The sequence below is a fragment of the Lynx canadensis genome, chromosome X (genome assembly GCF_007474595.2).
Source record: "Lynx canadensis isolate LIC74 chromosome X, mLynCan4.pri.v2, whole genome shotgun sequence".
NCBI classification, from domain to species: Eukaryota; Metazoa; Chordata; class Mammalia; order Carnivora; family Felidae; genus Lynx; species Lynx canadensis.
The window spans coordinates 60,279,487-60,298,861 of NC_044321.2; the positions used below are offsets into that span (position 1 = coordinate 60,279,487).

The 19,375-nt window shown below is 38.0% G+C and overlaps 1 protein-coding gene across 1 annotated transcript; it reads right to left on the bottom strand.

Moving 5' to 3' along the window:
- Positions 1 to 9,165: 9,165 nt before the first annotated feature.
- On the bottom strand, positions 9,166 to 14,936 carry LOC115506800 (trafficking protein particle complex subunit 13-like). Its single transcript, XM_030304814.1, has 3 exons — positions 14,882 to 14,936; positions 10,495 to 10,611; positions 9,166 to 9,881 (listed from the first exon to the last, which is right to left on the bottom strand). The coding sequence occupies exons 1-3, from the start codon at positions 14,934 to 14,936 to the stop codon at positions 9,166 to 9,168; spliced, it is 888 nt and encodes a 295-aa protein (XP_030160674.1).
- Between the last annotated feature and the right edge of the window lie 4,439 nt (positions 14,937 to 19,375).

Sequence of the window (19,375 nt, forward strand, 5' to 3'; positions counted from 1 at the left end):
CTTCTTTAAATGTTTAGTAGAATTCTCCTGTGAAGACATCTGCCCCTGGATATTGTTTGTTGGAAAATTTTTGATTACTTATTCCATTTCTTTCCTGGTTACTGGTAAGTTCAAGTTTTTTTTTATTTCTTCCTGCTTCAGTTTTTTAAGTTATAAGTTTCTAGGAATATATTCATTTATTCCATATTTCCCAATTTGTTGGCATCCAAATTTTTACAGTATTCTTTTATAATTGTTTGTATTTCTGTGGTGTTGGTTGTGATTTCTCTTCTCTCATTTGTGATTTTACTTACTTGGGTCCTTTCTGTTTTCTTTTTGAAGAGTAGCTAAAGGTTTATCAATTTTATTAATTTGTTTCAAGGAACCAGGTCCTGATGTCATAGAACTCTTCTACTTTTTTTTAATCATTTATTTCTGCTCTAATCTTTATTATTCCTCTTATTCTGCTGGTATTAGCCTTCATTTGTTGTTCTTTTTCTAGCTCCTTTTGGTGTGAAGTTAGTTACCTATTTGAGATTTTTCTTGCTGATTAAGATAGGCCTCTATTGCTATATAGTTTCTTCTTATAGTTTCCTCTTATGACCACTTTTGCTATATCCCAAATCTTTTGGACTCTTGTGTTTTCCTTTTCATTTGTTGACAGGTACTTTTTATTTGTACTTTTATTTCCTGGTTGTCCCATTTATTCTTTAGTAGCATGTTCTTAGACTCATGTCTTTATGGTCTTTCCAAGTTTTTTCTTGTGGTTGACTTTAAGTTTCATAGCATTGTGGTCAGAAAAGATGCATGGTATGATGTCAATCTTTTTGTAATTGTTGAGGGTTGAGTTTTGACTTAATGTGTTACATACTCGGGAAACTGTCATGTGCAGTCGAAAAGAATGTGTATTATACTGCTTTAGGATGGAATTTTCTGAATATATCTGTTAAGTCTATCTACTTCTGTGGGGGATAAGCTTAGGAACCCCCCGGGCTTACACCAACAGGTTAACAAGGCATAAAGAAATACAAAGTCCTAAAATGCTCACACCTGAGTTTGGGTAACCAGATTGGCACTCCAAGAATAGGGAGGCACAAAAGTGTCAGGAGTAGGGAGGTGCAAAGTCACCCCAAAATAGAGAGGGAGAGGCAAAGGCCTGAAATAGAAACAGTGCAAAGGTGCCCAATATATAGGAATAACAAGATTAGATATTCAAGGTGAAAGCACCCAAAATTTAGTACTATAGCAGAAAGCTGCTTTCATAGGAGAATAAGGCCAGGTTAGGTAAATTGGTGAATAGGACTATGGACCACTGTGCTGCAGGCAATGCAGCCCAGAGCAGAGATGATTAACAAAGGAAAAGGTGCCTTGTTAAACCTGAGGTAATTCCCTCTGTTTCATCCTTTAGGCTGGCAAAAATAAACAGACACGATACCTCCTGTCTGTTGTTAACAACCATCTACCCATCTGCCCGGCACCTGGATTTTGCTTTATATTGACCCAAACCCCAAACACTGTATATCTTCAAAATCCCCTTTTCCCCCTCATGTCCTGAAGTTAATGTTCCTAGTTTCTTTGTCTCTTTGTACATGCCCATAATGTTTGCAAGCCATCTGATCAGAATAAATATGGGGAAAGGACCCTTATTCAGGGCTCTTGTCTTTTTCCCGGACATTAGCCATCTCTCGTTTTAATCCTGCATCTGCTCTTTTGCTAGACAAAAGATAACTTTAGAGTTAGAGTCTATGACATGCTTCATTGTGTCATTCAAAGCTATTGTTTCCTTATTGATTTTCTGCTTGGATGATATGTTCTTTGATGTAAGTGAGGTGTTAAAGTCCCCTACTATATAATATTAATATCAATGAGTTCCTTTATATTTGTTATTATTTGCTGTATGTATTTGGTGCTATCATGTTGGGACATAAATATTTACAATGTTGGATCTTCTTATTGACTAGACCCATTTATTATGATATAATGCGCTTCTTCATTTCTTATTACATTCTTTGGCTTAAAATCTAGTTTGTCTGTTATAAGTGTTGCTACTCCACCTTTTTTTTTTGTTTTGATGTCCATTTGCATGATAAGTGTTTCTCCATCCCTTTACTTTCAATCTGAAGGTGTCTTTAGGTCTAAAATGAGTCTCTTATAGGCAGCATATAGTTGGGTCTTGTTTTTCTTTTTTTTTTTCTTTTTTTAAATCAATTCTGACACCCTATCTCTTTTGTTTGGAGCATTTAAGCCATTTACATCCAGAGTAATTATTGATAGATATGTATTGAGTACCATTTTATTACTTGTTTTGTCATTTTTTCTGGAGATTTTCTGTTTCTTTCTACTTTTTGTTGCTTTTGGTCTTTCCCACTTAAAGAGTTCCCTTAATATTTCTTGCAGGGCTGGTTTAGTGCTCATGGACTCATTTAGTTTTCTTTGTCTGGGAAAGTCGTTATCCTTACTTCTATTCTGAATGATAGCCTCGATGCACAGAGTATTATCAGATACAAATTATTTCCATTCAGCACATTGACTATATCATGCCACTCCCCTCTCACTTGCCAAGTTTCTGTGGAGATATCTGCTGCTAAAGAATTTTTTCTTTATCTCCATATTTTGTAAATGTAACTGTAATATGTCTTGGTGTTTGCCTGCTTTGTCGATTTTTTTTTTAATTTTTTTTTCCCAACGTTTATTTATTTTTTGGGGGGACAGAGAGAGACAGAGCATGAACGGGGGAGGGGCAGAGAGAGAGGGAGACACAGAATCGGAAACAGGCTCCAGGCTCTGAGCCATCAGCCCAGAGCCTGACGCGGGGCTCGAACTCACGGACCGCGAGATCGTGACCTGGCTGAAGTCGGACGCTTAACCGACTGCGCCACCCAGGCGCCCCTGCTTTGTCGATTTTTATGGGGTTTTCTGTGCCTCCTTGATATGGATGTCTGTTTCCTTCCCCAGATTAGGGAATTTATTAGCTATTATTTCCTCAAATAAAACTTCTGCTCCTTTTTCTCTCTCTTCTTCTTTTGGAAGCCCTGTGGTATGAATGTTATTATATTTTATGGAGTCACTGACTTCCCTAAGTCTGCTCTCATGATCCATCATTCTTCTCTCTTTTTTTCAGCTTCATTATATTTCATTATTTTATTTTCTATGTCATTTGTTCCTCTACTTCTTCCATTCTTGTGTTCACTCATCCAGTCTGTTTCATATCTCTGTTATTGCATTTTTCATTTCTTCCTGATTATTTTTTAACTCTTTTATCTCTGCAGAAAGGGTCTCCCTGATGTCTTCCATGCTTTTCTCAAGCCCAGAGAGTATCCTTATAACTGTTGCTTTAATTTCTCCATCAGGCATATTACTTATATCTTTTTCAATTAGATCTCTGGTTGTGACATTTTATTCTTTCTTTTTGGATGAATTCTCCCATCTTGGGATTTCGTCTACATCTCTGTCTTCTTCTCTGTGTTAGAAAAGCCTGCTTCGCTTCCTTCTGAGAGTAGTGGCTTTATGAAGAAGAGATCATATAGTGTCCAGGGCCTGACAGTTCAGTGAGTGTCAGTGATATGTGCTGCAGGCCCTCTGCTGCTGTGTTTTGGCTTCTCTAACCCTCAGGTCAATCTTCTGTAGAGATTTTTCTTGCCTGCAATGGGCAGAATTTGGACCTTGGTCAGAGTGTGGCAAATTTTAACTAGGTGTGCTCTGGTCTTCTTGTTAAATGAGAATTGGTGGTACTTCCACTAGCCTTACAGAACTCTATCATTAGTAGATGGGGTACCTGTGGGGTTTCTACTTGTCTTCTGGGAAAGGGTTCACTGTGCCGGTCCTTATGAACACTTGCCCAAGAAAGGCAGTACCAGCAGTGCACAGGGGACAAGGACTTGTATGCAGGTTAGGCATTCAGTGTTGGTGATGTGCTGTTTCCTGAAGTTCATTTATCCTGTGGGGCAGGTGAGAGAACAGGTGCCAGCCAGCTCCTCTGTCCCTGGAGAGGTGTCTCTGTGCTTGCTGTTCTCAAGGAAGCACTCCCAGAAGAGTGAATTACTTCTCCTGTATCCCAGGTATTTTTCAGATCACTGTTTTCTTGCTGTCTGTTTCCAGGTTTTGTGCCTGCCTGGAGCAATGTACTGCACATTGGGCTGTATCCCAGCCAAGGTGCTGACTTTTAAAATCTAAACTTTAGAGACCTTGTGTGGCAGGGACAAGCACTGGTCTTCTGGGAAAATGACTCATCACACTGGGACTTATGTAGATTTGACACAGAATGGCAGTCATGCTAGAGCACAGGGACATGGAACTTGGGGCAAAGCAGGCTAAACAGCCAGTGTCTGATTTAGCAGCCCTCTGACTGACTTATTTCACATAGAATTATACTCTATGGTTCCATCTATGTTGTTGTAAATGGCAATTTTTCATTAATTTTTTTTATGTCTGAGTGATGTTTATATATATGATATATATATCACCTTCTTTATCCATTCATCTATAAATGGACAATTGGGTTGCTTCCATATCTTGGCTATTGCAATAAATATAGTGGTGCATATGTGTTTTCATATTATTAGAGTAAATACCCAGTAGTGGAAATACTGATCATATGGTAATTCTTTTTTTAATTTTTTGAGGGACACTCATCCTGTTTTCCACAGTGACAGCACCAATTCACATTCACAACAAGAGGGTACAAGGGTTCCTTTTTCTTCACACTTCACTGACACTTGTTATTCCTTTTTTAAAATTTTTATCAATTCTGACAGGTGTAAAGACTTCCTATTTCTTCCTTATTCAGTCTTGGTAACTTGTTTGTTTTGAGTAATTTATTTATTTCTCCTATGTTATTCAATTTGTTGGCATACAGTTGTTCATGGTAGTCTATTATAATGCTATGTATTTTTGTAGGATCAGAAATATATCAGTGGTAATGTCTCCTCTTTTATTTATGATTTTATTTCTTTTGTCTTCTTGTGTAAATTTTGTTTAGGTAAAGGTTTATCTATTTTATCTTTTTGAAAAACTTTTAATCTCATTGATGGTTTCTATTGTTTTTCTAGTCTCTATTTTATTTATTTCTGCTGTGATCTTTGTCATTTCCTTCCTTCTGCTAACTTTGGGCTTAGTATGTTCTTCGGTTTCTAGTTTTTTGTGGTGTAAAGTTTGGTGGCCTATGGCTTTTGTGGTGTAAAGTTTGGGATTGCATTGAATGTGTAGATTGCTTTCGGTAGTATTGATATTTTAACAATATTTGTTCTCACAGTACATGAGCATTGAATATTTTTCCATTTCTTTGTGTCTTCTTCAATTTCTTTCATAAGTTTTCTATAGTTTTCACCATACAGATATTTAACATTTTTGGTTAGGTTTATTCCTAGGTATTTAATGGTTCTTGGTGCAATTGTAAGTGGGATTGATTTCTTGATTTCTTTTTCTGTTGCTTCATTAATGGTGTATAGAAATACAATTGATTTCTGTACATTGATTTTATATCCTGCAACTTTGCTGAATTCATTTATCACTTCTAGCAGCTTTTTGCTGGAGTCTTTTGGGTTTTCCGTGTAGAATAGCATGTCATCTGCAAAAAGTGAAAGTTTGACTTCTTCTTGGTCAATTTGCATGCCTTTTATTTCATTTTGTTGTCTGATTGCTGAGGCTGGGACTTCCTACACTATGTTAAATAACAGTGGTGAGAGTGGGCATCCCTGTTTTGTTCCTGATCTCAGGGGGAAAGCTCTAATTTTTCCCCATTGAGGATGTTAGCTGTGGGCCTTTCATCTATGGCTTTGATGACGTTAAAGTATGTTCCTTCTATCCCAACTTTCTTGAGGATTCTTATTAAGAAAAGATGCTGTATTTTGTCAAATGTTTTTTCTGCATCTATTGACAGGATCATATGGTTCTTATCCTTTCTTTTATTAATGTGATGTATCACATTGATTTGCAAATATTGAACCAGCCCTTGTATCACTTATATGTATATATCACTCTATTGTTCATTCCATCAAGTGTATTTCTCATTTCAGTTATTGAGCCTTCCATTTCTTTTTTTTTTTTAAGTTTATTTATTTTGAGAGAGAGAAAGAGAAGGAGAGGGAGAGAATCTCAAGCAGGCTCACACTGTCAGAGCAAAGAGCCTGATGCAAGGTTCAAACTCACAAACTGTGAGATCATGACATGATGTGAAATCAAGGGTCAGATGCTTAACCAACAGAGCCACACAGGTGCCCCTTGAGCCCTCCATTTCTGCTATGTTATTCCTTTTCTCTGTGTTAAGGGTCTCCCTCATGTCTTCCATTCTTTTCTTAAGTTCAGTGAGTATCCTATGATCATTACTATTTTTAAGAAATATAATTTTTAAGCAACCTCTACAAAGTGGAGCTCAAACTCACAACCCCGAGGTCATGAGTCACATGCTCTTCTAATGAACCCAGCCAGGCACCACTATGGTCATTACTTTAAATTCTCTATAAGGAATGTTACATATATCCTTTCCATTTAGATATCTGGCTGTGACCTTGTCCTGTTCTTTCATTTGGGATAAATTTCTCTGTGTTTTCATTTTTCTAAGCCTCTGTGCCTGTTTCTGTTTGTTAGCAACGTCAGCTGTCTCTCTTATTCTTGAGGGTAATGGCCTCATGAAGAAGAGGTTCTGTAGTATCCTGCAGTATAATGTCCCATTCCCTAGGGACTGGCACTTCTGGGAGTGTCACCAATGTGTGTTTCATATGCTCTGCTCTTTTGTTCTGGCTACTTTATCCTTCAGGCTAGTCATCTGCAGATGCTCTTTTTGCCTGTTGTGGGCAGTGTTTTGTCCCTGGACTGAATGTGGCATGTTTTAACTAGGTGTTCTCTGGTCTGCTTGTGAAAATGAGACTTGTCAATACTGCTGCTGGAACTGAGGCGCAGTATAAATCCTGTGTCAGGAGATGGGTTTGGGGGTGGTCTTCTGGGGCAGGGGGCCTGCTGCACTGGGACTGAGGCAAGTGTTACTAAGAAAGGCAGTTCCACCAGAGCATGGGGAGCAGGGGCTTTGTGTAAGCGAGTTAGGTAGGTGCTATGCTTATTCCTGTATGTGGCCTTGTGCTGATGCTGAGGAACAGTTCTGGGGGGGGTGGAAATGGTTCCTGATAGTTCCTTTGTTCCAAGAAGGATCTCTACATGAATGCTGTCTCTCTGAGATGTGCTCTGAGAACAAATAACCTTCCCACTGTCTGCCCCAGCCACTCTTCAAATCACTGTTTTCATGCCATGTATCCACAAGTTGCCTGTTCTCTCTCCAGAGCAGTGCAATTTCCTCTGGATCATAGTGAAGCCCACTTAACTTTAAAACTCCAGGCTTTAAGCCCCACTGATTGCAAGAATTCACGAAAGTCAGCCCCTCTCACTTTCCAAGTCAATTGCTTTGGGGATTCATTTTTCCTGTGTGCCATGTGCTAGTCTGTTCCTCACCCTTCTCCATAACCGTGGCTCCCTCCCCACCACAGTGGCCATGATCTATTTCTCTCACAAACTGAGTCTCCAAACTTTCTACCTTCTTTGATATGGCATTTTCTTTATCTTTATTTGCGTAGTTTATTGTGCCAGTCTTCAGGTCAGTTTCTGGTGTATTTAGGATGACTTGATAGTTATCTATTTGTGTTTGTAGGACAAGGTGAGCCTAGGGTTCTCCTACTCTGCCACCATCTTTCAACCTTTCCATCCAAACCCTGTTTTTAATCTTGCCTTTTAATTCATCACTTGTTTTTGATTTCCTAATACTTTTCACACAAGGATTCCATAAATGTACCTCATGGGTAAAACAAGTTATTTTATGACTTTATACTACTAATTTTAATGTCCAAGTGTGGGCAAGGAGCTCATGGGGTACACACTTGTGTGTGGTATATGTATAGTGTGTATGCATATATTCATGTATATCTGCTTATGTTGATCAATCAGATCTTCAATAAAAAAGAGAGAATGGGGTCAAAGTTAGTAAAGGTATTATTTACTCAGGTGTGTTCAGTGAGTCAGAAAAGCTGGAGGTAGATAAAACAGTAACCGAAAGCTAATATGAGAAAGTCCATTACTATTCTTGGGCCTAAAGGAGCAAATGGAGGGGGCTTATAATTTCTGTCATTTCTATGTATAATGCATTCATGAATTGTTTCTAAACTAAGAAATTAGTGCATAATCATTAAAAGAAACACAATGTGGAAGGGTAGAGACTCGAGGAAAATATTATTGAAGTATGGATCTTATATTTTCAAAAGTTAATGATTAATGTCTGAGATGATTTTATTTTTCTAACAAAAAACTGACATGTAAGTAAAAGATAGGATAATTTTTTTTTTACAGATCGCAATAAAATATTCTTATTGCACACCTCTTTATCATACCAACCTCAATAGTAATTAGGAGATCCATATTTTTGTGGGAGACAGAGGTGGGAACAAATGCCTGTTCTTGCACTTATGGAAGTGACCATTTTAGTTCAGAGTTCCAAACCTCATCCCAAAATTTGCAAACCTACTAAACCTACTAAATCTACTTAAGAAAGGAAGTCGCACATTTTAGGTGTGTGTATGTGGATGTACATATATAAACAAGGCTGATTTTGGCTTTGAATAAAAGTGAAAAACCATTACACTGTTAAAAACCAACTGACTAATCCAGGTAGGATTCACAAGGGCCCTTGCAGGCATAACAACTGAAGAAAATAACTCCACATGTTCATAAAATTTTACCAAGAAAAATAAGTGAAAAAGAGCCAGTTCAGTGTGTAAAAAAATGTAAGCCCTAATAATTTGGAATACAACTTTAAAATATTGTCATTTCCAAGTAGTAAATGTCAACACGTTTAAATAATGAGAGTCATCCTGAATTTTATTTAGCACTGTCATCAAAATAAGACAGGATAAATTGAACTCTTGGCAAATAAACCATAATAATCATTTAAATTATCAATATACTGCTAAGTTTTTATGTTCTCAATAGCAGCTTTACTAAAACAAGAAATGTTAGAGTGCACTTAATATAAAATGGAAATCGACAGATTGCTCTTTTTTTGAAATCAACAAATGTTTAATTATCACCGGCATTCACAGTCTTAAAGGAAGTAAATGAAAATAATCTGTGTATTTGCTATTGATGATTTTGATGCTGAAAAATGTATGTAAAACTTCTCTGTGGAAAGCATAACACTAGTAATTTTCTTCAGTTTTTCATTTTAAACGTGGAAGGTATTACACAGATCTTTGCAAGGTTATCACAGGCATAGGTTTTTTTTAATACTTTGTCTGTTACCTGTATGCCAGAGACACCTTGTAGGCCCAGTTTTAAGGACAGTAGTGTCAAGGTGAAGCAGAGAGATGAACTTGGTGACAGCTTTCCAAGATACCTTCCTGAACTTCCACACCAACGAATAGAATCTGTATCACACATCTTCAAAACCAATTTCATTTTCCTACCACTGCAGTTGGTTATCTTACAGATAATATTAAAAGGCTCTTCTAAAATTACAGTATCTGGGATTGTTTCCAAAGACAGCCTCATGTTTCCATAACCTGGAGCCTCTCTTTGAAGCTGGATTGTCTGTAGCATTGCCATCTCACCTAGATCTCTTTTCCACACTATATCTAATGTTCCCATTTCTATTAGTCCCCTAATGGTACCAGCTTTCTCAGAAAATTCCTGTTTAAGCTCAAGGTAGTATAAATACTGGCGTCCTTCCATTGACTGTAAAAATGTTCTTGTTCCAAAGGTACACTGATCTTCACCAGCTTGATTGACAGTATTTAATTCTTCCCTGGTGTACATTTCAGGTGGCTTTAATAAAACTTTTTGTATAAAGACAGTTGAAGATGAAATATTCTGAATCTGGATTTCAAGAAATAAGTCACTCATCCCTGAATTGTAAAACTTTGTTTTAACTTCAAATGGAGGGAGAAAAGGAAATAAGCACAGTTTACTAAAAAACATCTTTCCTCCACACCATTGCATAGATACTGAACCTACAGGATGACTCTTCCAAGTGTCCTTATTTTGTCATGGATGACATCATCAATGCAACAATTGAATGAATGTTCTGCCATGGTAGCCATGAAGACCAAAAGATGTAAAGGCTGAGTACTTGTCTGAAGATCAGTATTTTCAATATGATTTTACAACTTATTTGCAATCATTGGGAATTCTCACATAAATGGAATTTGCCTCTCAAAAATGTATTTCTAAGTATTTATCATAAAGCCAACACCTCCCCCAAACATTGCCATTTCTGGTAGGGGGCCACCAGTTATCAGCTGGTTAGAGAAATTACCAGGTAAATCCCTATCTTCACATGTAACTGGAAAGTTGGTGAATAAACTATGCTTAGTAGATAGCACAACTTTGAGTGTCATAAAAATCTGTCTGGGTGGATTCCCTTCTATTTTGACCACAATTTTGCCCCACTGTCTTATAAAGCACTGGAGTCCATTTGAGTCATGTATGGTGAAATGACAGACATGGAGATAATTGCTTTTGAATGAAGAGTTTAATACTTACAGTTCTTAAGAAATGGTGGCATGGTATGCCACACATGGCCACATGGGGATGCACTAAGGTTGGTCAGGAGGCAGAGGAATGAAAGAAACACATAGGTGCAAGTCTTCATTGGAATTTCTGTGGGAAAGACAAAGCAGTTAAAGTAAGCAGATTAGAGTTGGCTAATTTGAATAATGTCATCAGGCTCCTGGCTATAGGGACTTTCTCTAATTGCCTGGTACCTGTCCTAGGTTATATTAGGGCAAAGGGATAGTGGTTTAAACTGAAAGCTCCATAAAAGAGGTAGTTGGCTGGTATGGGCTCCAGACTGGTTTGCATATAAAAGGCATTCTCACAGGGGAGTAATATGCTATCTAAAGGAAATAGCTTTCCCTGGGAGGGGCAGTCTCTCCTTGGTCAGCAAGGCCCCAATATGTCAAAACATCATAAAATACAAATGATTTTTTAACAAAACATGAGTAATATGCTCACCAGATGTAGTCATTGGGGATAAGAGGTACAGGCAGGCCCAGAACAAATCAAGGACACTACATAGAGGAAAGGACCTGGCTTCCAAACAACTATATCAGTCAAGTTTCAACATGAGAAGTAGTACTAGTAGCAATATAGATGATGATAGAGATAGCTAGATAGCTACATAGATATAATGATTTGGCTTACATAATTATTGGGGCTAGCAGTCCCTGTAATATTGTTTTCGCATCCAATGCAGGTGTTTGAAACCCACAGGGCAGGCAGAAAGGCAAGATCAAGAGAAGGCTGTAATCTCATGAACACAAACTGGAAGGCAACAGGATGGACTGAAACCCATGTCCATTCTTAGTGATTTTGAGTTGGGTGGCAATAGTATCCTGTAGAATCAAGGCTCCCTTGTCCTGGAGCTATACACACATAACTGCCTCAGCTGCTGCTTCATCCTGAATTAGGTCAACAGATAAGCAATAACGTGTTTATGTTACAATATGCCTGCTGCCTTTGTTATATCTCCAAAATCTTGGCAGAATCTTCCTTGTGGCCCATCCTAACTGGAAACATACAATACACAGAATTCTGGGAAATGTAGTTCAGCCTAGCAAAGTTGATACATTGTAAAATCTATCAATAACCTCCATCCTTGCAACCATGGCCATTTTGTGCATGAGCCCATTGGAAATGAGAGGCATGACTGGTAAAGGAGCCTGATGGATGTCTAAAGAATAGGCCATCTTATCCACCTGAGTAGTGAAAGCATTGTCTGCTAAAGTTACCCTTTGATGAGCATACACATAGTACACTAATAGCTTCATATTGTACTGATTTGGAGAGATCTATCCACATTTCTCATCCCCAGATCTCATCTCTGATTTTCCAATTGTGTTTCTTCCAAGTTCCAGGCCATCCTGTCACACTATTGGCCACAACTTACCAACTGCTATATACTCCTACCTCTGACCATTTCTTATTTTTTTATTAAAAATATTTTAATGTTCATTTATTTTTGAGAGGGGATGGGTAGGGACAGAGAGAGGGAGACACGGAATCCAGAAGCTCTGAGCTATCAGCACAGAACTTGATACAGGGTTCAAACTCACAAACCATGGGATTTTGACCTGAGCCAAAGTCAGACACTTAACAGAGGAGCCACCCAGGAACCCCGGCCATTTCTCCTTTTAGGTAAAGTGAACAGTAGGAGCACTGCTTAAAGTTCTGTGTATTGGGAGGATTTCGAGTCACTGTTGTCTTTTAGGGCTATCCCCAAATAGGTTGGTAGTGCTACAGGTGTCCACTCTTGGGACATGCATGTGTATTGTGGAGAACCATCTGTAAAATAGAGCAGAATTTTTGTTTCCTCAGTCAACCAGTCATAGGGAACTCCCAAAGAGGCCACAGATTCAGGTTGAGAGAATGAAGGTAAAGTAGCAGAAGTAGGATCTTATGGGCATTTGAGGCACTTCTTCATGCAATTTACTTGTGCCTTAAGAACCTGCTGAGCCTTATCTAATATATATCACTTCCACATAATAATGGAGTGTTGTTGTGGACACTCAACTTTGTATTCATGGCTTGAGTCCCACAGTACCCAGTTTATGATGGGCAGATTATGTCATATGGTAAATTTTTGGCTCCTGGTTTAGTGTTTAGTCTCTACTAAGGCCTAGTAGCAAGCAACCCCAAAATTGTTTCTCAAAAGGGGAGTAATGTTCCACAGATGACTTGGTTTTGCCCCAAATCCTGAGTCTGTGAGTCACCTGTAGGGGTTTCCAAAGGCTCGAAAGATCATCTCTACATGCCACTTACTTTTCAAGCCCCATCATATCTTTTGGAGCAAATGACAGAAGTGGAAATGCAGTTTTCACAGCAGCCTTGACCTTTTGCAAGATCTTCATTTTTTCTGGGCCCCATTCAAAATCAGTCACTTGTGAATGGGTAAGAGTAGCATAGATAATGAGGTATGAGGTAAATGAAAAAAACTTATCCTTCATCTTAAAAGGTATATCTTGTGCTCTAGACCAGTGGCCACCAGAAATTTTACTGAGGTAGAAAGTGGCTGAATTTTTGTGAGATTTCCTGTCCACCTTCTGGCAAGAAGTGTCTTGCCAAAGTAACTAGTGTAGGTGATACTCCCTGTTAACCAGGTCTAATCAGTACAATACTATCAATTTAATGGACCAGCATGGTGTCCAGTGGAAGAGAAAGACAATTAGGTCCCTGTGACTAAATTATGACATAGGTATGGAGAGTTGATATATTACTGAGTTAGGACAGTGAAGGTATATTTCTCGATCTACCAGCTTAAAGAAAACTACTTCTGGTGGTCTTTACTAACAAATACAGTTGCCCTTGATCAACACAGCTTTGGGATGCACGGTTTCACTTATACACGGATTTAAAAAAAAATAAATGCAATATAGTACTGTAAATGTATACTCTATTTCTTATGATATTCTTAATAATGTTCTTTTCTTTAGCTGATTTTATTGTAAGAATACAATATATATTACATATACAAAATATGTGTTAATCAGCTATTTATGCTCTCTGTAGGTCTTCTGGTAAACAGTAAGCTATTACTAGTTATGTTTTGGAGGAGTCAAGGGCTATATGAAGAATTTTAACTGCACAGGGGTTCAGTGCCCCAACCAATGCATTGCTCAAGGGTTAAATGTATAGACAAAAATCATTTTCCAGATTAATAACTGCATACTAGGTTTAGGGAATGTATTAATTTGTTCAAATAATAAAATCACATTTAGAATAGAAGCTGCACTTGGAGCCACCACTTGATTAAACTTATAAGATCTACTGTTATTATTCATGACTCATCTGTCTTCTGTACTAACCAAACAGGCCAGTTGAATGGGAATGTGATAAGAATTACTAATTTTTCATCTCTCAATTCTTTGATGGTACACTAAAGTTGGAAATCCATCTAGAAATGTATTCTTTTTAGCTGACCATATTTAGAGATAGTCACAGTAATAGGGGCTTCTACTTAGTCTTTCTTACCATAATATCCCCTCACTACACAGGTTAGGTAACCAATGTAGGGATGCTGCCAGTAGCTGAGTATGTCTTTTCCAATTATGAATTCTGGATCTGGGGGAAATAACTACAGGGTAGGTTTTGTGTACTCACTAAGCCAGAGAGATTGATCTGTGCTAAATTTCTAGTGATGACTTGACCTCCATAAGCCATACTCTATGTGCTGCAGATTCACAGTGAAGTCTCCAGGAATTAAGTGTCAGTTCAAAGCCAGTGTTCAGTAATCCCTTAAAAGCCTAATTATTTTTCTTTTCTCACTGCACAGGCCCCTGATTAATGATCAGATATCCCTTTGGGGAAGGTAGGCAGAAATTAACAATATAAGTTGCTAATAGTGTAGTAGGGTTTTTCCTCTATGGAACATGCCCCCAACCTTCTTTCAAAAGGCATTTGGATGGGCGCCTGGGTGGCGCAGTCGGTTAAGCGTCCGACTTCAGCCAGGTCACGATCTCGCGGTCCGTGAGTTCAAGCCCCGCGTCAGGCTCTGGGCTGATGGCTCGGAGCCTGGAGCCTGTTTCCGATTCTGTGTCTCCCTCTCTCTCTGCCCCTCCCCCGCTCATGCTCTGTCTCTCTCCCAAAAATAAATAAACGTTGAAAAAAAAAATTAAAAAAAAAAAAAGGCATTTGGATCTGTAAACTGGTTCCAGTCTGCAAACTTATAGGACTACCTCAATGTTTTAATGACTTTGTTCACTAAGCCTAGATCACTCCTGTGCAGACAGATCAAATAAAAATTTCATAAGCTGCCCATCTATTTCAGTTTTGGGGACTCCATGATCAATTATCTAATGCTGTAGGTCTCTGTAAGTCAGGCTATTCTGATTACTGATTTGGCAGTGCTGTCCATTACATTAACCATGCTCACCTTCTCTTTGGTGATTAAGTGCCACACCTTGGCCCCAGCAATCCAGGAATCCCATTCTCCCTATTGAGTTTAGGGATCCTTGTTTGATGGTGACAGTTTCCCGTGTAACATTTGACCTACAGGGAATAGTGATCACAGAGCTTTTCAAGGATGCTAAAGTTCCCCTCACAAGTTTATTCTGCACAATCATGATGAAAGTTGTGTCCCTTGGACACTCCTGGGATGGACGAGCAGGTGTTCTATGATAAATCCACTCTAACATCCAAATCTTCCTAATGCTTTGGATTACTTCCTCTTTTTTATACCAAGGCAGTTTTGGCTTTTCAATTTTATTTGATACAACTTTATATTACCATCACCACTATCATGATTCCACACCCTTAAAACACATTCTCACACATATTCTTCAGATAATTTTCTGTGTAAATAAAAATATAATGCAGCTCCGTTAGTGTATATCACACATACTCATATATCACACTTCGTGCTTCACCCATTGGGCCTACTGAGGCTCGAGTCTAGTTATATAGGTCTAGAAGCATGTAGGTCTAGAAGCAAAGAGGAAGTGGTGGGAGCAGGTCTTAAGGAGAACTAGCAGTCTCTCCCAGGCATTTACCTAAGAAAATATCATTACAGGTTTTTCTGGTCAAAAGGGAATAACACATAGGCAGGGACAAATACGTTCCTTCTTTTGCAGTAGGCAGACATGAGCAGGAGGGGAGAAAGAAGGGTAAAGGATGGACAATTGCCAGGGACCACCTGATTTCCACCCAGAGACTGTCCTATCTCCCTTAGACCAACTGCTTTTGCAGTTTAACACAGACTGATAAGAGACGATACGGGATACAGAGACTTCTCCAACTTTGGAACATGTGCATTTAACAAAGACCCTACCTACTAGTAACCCTGAGGTTATTATAGTATTGGTGTTGTGGTTTGCCCCCCCCCCACTCCCGTGGGTTGCAGTTAGGTGCTTATGGGAAAATGACTAACACAAAGTTGTGCAAATGTTGGAGGGGAGGAAACCAAGGCGGATCTGAGGGTGGAGCAATAATAAGATGGGAGGGAGGAGACTGAATAAACACCCATAAAAAACACAATAAGAAACTCAGCACTGCTACCTATCCTTGGGTCAACCCACTCCTTTATCTCTAGAGTGTACTGTTGCTTTTTGTTAAATAAAAACCTTTGCTACTTAAACTCCCTATCAAGTCTCTCCACTGAATTCTTTCCTTTGAGAGGATAAGGACAGAGGAGTTACACAATCCACCACCAAGTAACACTTCTACTGGTAAAAAGGCTCGGTAGAATTGAGAGACTGAGGGTATTGTCACCACCTTTATTGAGATCTATGCAAATGTCCCTGTTCTAAATCTCAAGGTTCCATTACTTAATTCCCTAACTTTAGCAGAAGAGAACCTGTGAACCAATTTGTGTTGTAATTCAGCCACTCACAAGATGACACTCTGATTTTCAGAAATCACAGCCTTGTAGCTACAAAAAGATAAGGGTTTCCTTCAGGGAAGACAAAAGCTTTCAGGTCATTTTTGCAGATTAGATTAGAACTGAAGCTCTCAGATTTTTTTCTTTTTCTTTTTTTTAAGTTTACTTATTTATTTTGGGAGAGAGTGTATGCACATGTGAACAGGGAAGGGGAAGAGATAAAGAGAAAATCCCAAGCAGTCTCTGTGCTGTCAGTGCAGAGCCAGTTGCAAGACTCCATCTCAACCATGAGATCATTATCTGAGACAAAATGACTAAGCCAACCAGGCGCCTCAGCTCTTTAATTTTTGACATGGATTTGCAATGTGGTCTTTATCACTGAAAATAGAGGAATTAGTACCCGTAAACAGATTAGAGAAACAATTCCAGAAAACCCAGCAACATTTTTTTAAAAAAAGTGTCTTTAAGATTCTGTCCCTCCGGTACAACTTTCTTATACTGTTTACACTATCAACCAGATATATAATGAGTAAGGAGTATATCAACCAGAGATACACAAGGAAGGAGTATATAAATACATATATATAAATGGAATAATTTTTTGAGTAGGAGTTTTCACATACCTAGGGGTGTATATACAGAGAAGTACATAAGCTAGCATAACATTTTGTTAACAAAACAGTAATGAATCATTCCCACAATTTATATATTTTATATGTGAACATAAGGAAGGATTTGGAAGGATCCACCTAGGAAAGGAGTAGAGTAGGGATATAATCATGGTGAGGGAGATTACAAATAAAGTAAGAGAAAAACCCATCAAGGTTAGAAAAAGCACTTATTAATATATACATAACAAGACATTTCAAGAAAAAGCCACTAACATGGCTATGATAGACATCATAGGGGGAAGAGATCTCAGGTGATTTTTATTTTATCAGTAAACGTTTCTTTATTTTTTCCAAATTTGTATTTAAATTTCAAATAGTAAACATACTGTGTAATATTAGTTTCAGGTGCAGAATTCAGAGACTAATTACCTGCATACAACACCTAGTGCACAACACAATTGCCCTCCTTAATACCCATCACCCATTCAACCCATCCCTCCACCCACCTCATTTCCAACAACCCTCAGTTTGTGCTATATAGTTAAGAGTCTGTTTCCTGGTTTGCCTCTCTTCCCCTACCCCCATGTTCATTTGTTTTATTTCTTAAATTTCACATATGAGTGAAGTCATATGGTACTTGTCTTTTTTTGAATGACTTATTTTGCTTAGCATAACTCCATCCACATCATTGCAAATGGTAAGATTTCATACTTTTTGATGGCTGAGTAATATTCCATTGTATATCTATACCACTTCTTCTTTATGTATTCACTAATTTTTGTACATTTGGTTTCTTTACATAATTTGGCTACTGCCAAAATGTTCCTATAAACATCAGGGTGCATGTATCTCTTCAAATCATTTTTTTTGTATCCTTTAGGTAAATACCTAGTAGTGCCATTGCTGGATCATAGGATTATTGTATTTTTAACTTTTTGAGAAAACTTCATATTGTATTCCAGAGTGGCTGCACCAGTTTGCATTCCCACCAACAGTGTAAGAGGGTTCCCCTTCTCCACATCCTTGCCGAAACCTGTTTTTTACTTTGTTGTTAATTTTAGCTACTCTGGTGTGAGGTGATAACTCATCATAGTTTTGATTTCTATTTTCCTGATGATCAGTGATGTTGAGCATTTTTTCATGTGTCTGCAAACCATGTGGAAGTCTTCATGGAAAAATGTCTATTCATGTCTTCTACCCATTTTTAACTGGGTTATTTGTTTTTTGGGGTATTGAGTTTGTTAAATTCTTTATAGATTTTGGATACCAACCCTTTATCAGATGTGTCATTTGCAAATATCTTCTCCCATTCCGAAGGTTCCCTTTTAGTTTTGTTGACTATTTCCTTTCCTCGCAAAAGCTTATCTTAATGAAGTCCCAACAGTTCATTTTTACTTTTGTTTCTCTTGCCTCCAGAGACATATCTAGTAAGGGGTTGCTACAGCCGAGGTCAAAGAGATGGCTGCTTGTGTTCTCCTCTAGGATTTTGATGGTTTCCTGATTCACATTTAGGTCTTTCATTTATTTTGAATTTATTTCTGTGCATGGTTTAAGAAAGTGGTTTAAGTTCATTCTTTTGCATGTCACTGTCCAGTTTTCCCAACACCATTTGTTGAAGAGACTGTCTTTTTTCCATTGGATGTTCTTTCCTGCTTTGTCAAAGGTTAGTTGGCCATACATTTGTGGGTCCATTTCTGGGTTCTCTCTTCTGTTCCATTGATCTATGTGTTTTGTGTCAGTACCATGTTGTCTTGATGATAACAGCTTTGTAATACAGCTTGAAGACTGGAATTGTGATGCCTCCAGCTTTGGTTTTCCTTTTCAAAATTACTTTAGCTATTCAGGGTATTTTTTTGTTCCATACAAATTTTAGAATTGTTTGTTCTAGCTGAGAAAAATGCTGGTGTTATTTTGATAAGGATTGCATTAAATGTGTAGATTGCTTTGGGTAGTATTGACATTTTAACAATATTTGTTCTTCCAATTCTTGGGCATGGAATGTTTTTACGTTTCTTTGAATTATTTTCAATTTCTTTCATAAGCATTCTGTAGTTTTCAGAGTATTCTTAGTTATCTTGTGGGTTCTGGTGTAATTGTTAATGGGATTGATTCCTTGATTTCTTTTTCTGCCGCTTCATTATTGGAATATATAAATTCAACAGATTTCTGTACATTGATTTTGTATCCTGTGACTTTACTAAGTTCTTGTATCAGTTCTAGCAGTTTTTTGGTGGAGTCTTTTGGTTTTTCTATGTAGAGTATCATGTCATCAACAAATAGTGAATTTTTCACTTCTTCCTTGCTGATTTAGATGCTTTTTATTTCTTTTTGTTGTCTGATTGCTGAGGCTAGGACTTCTAGTACTATGTTAAATAACATTGGTGAGTGTGGACATCCCTGTCTTGTTCTAATAGATGAATTTAAAACATACAGTGGGAAT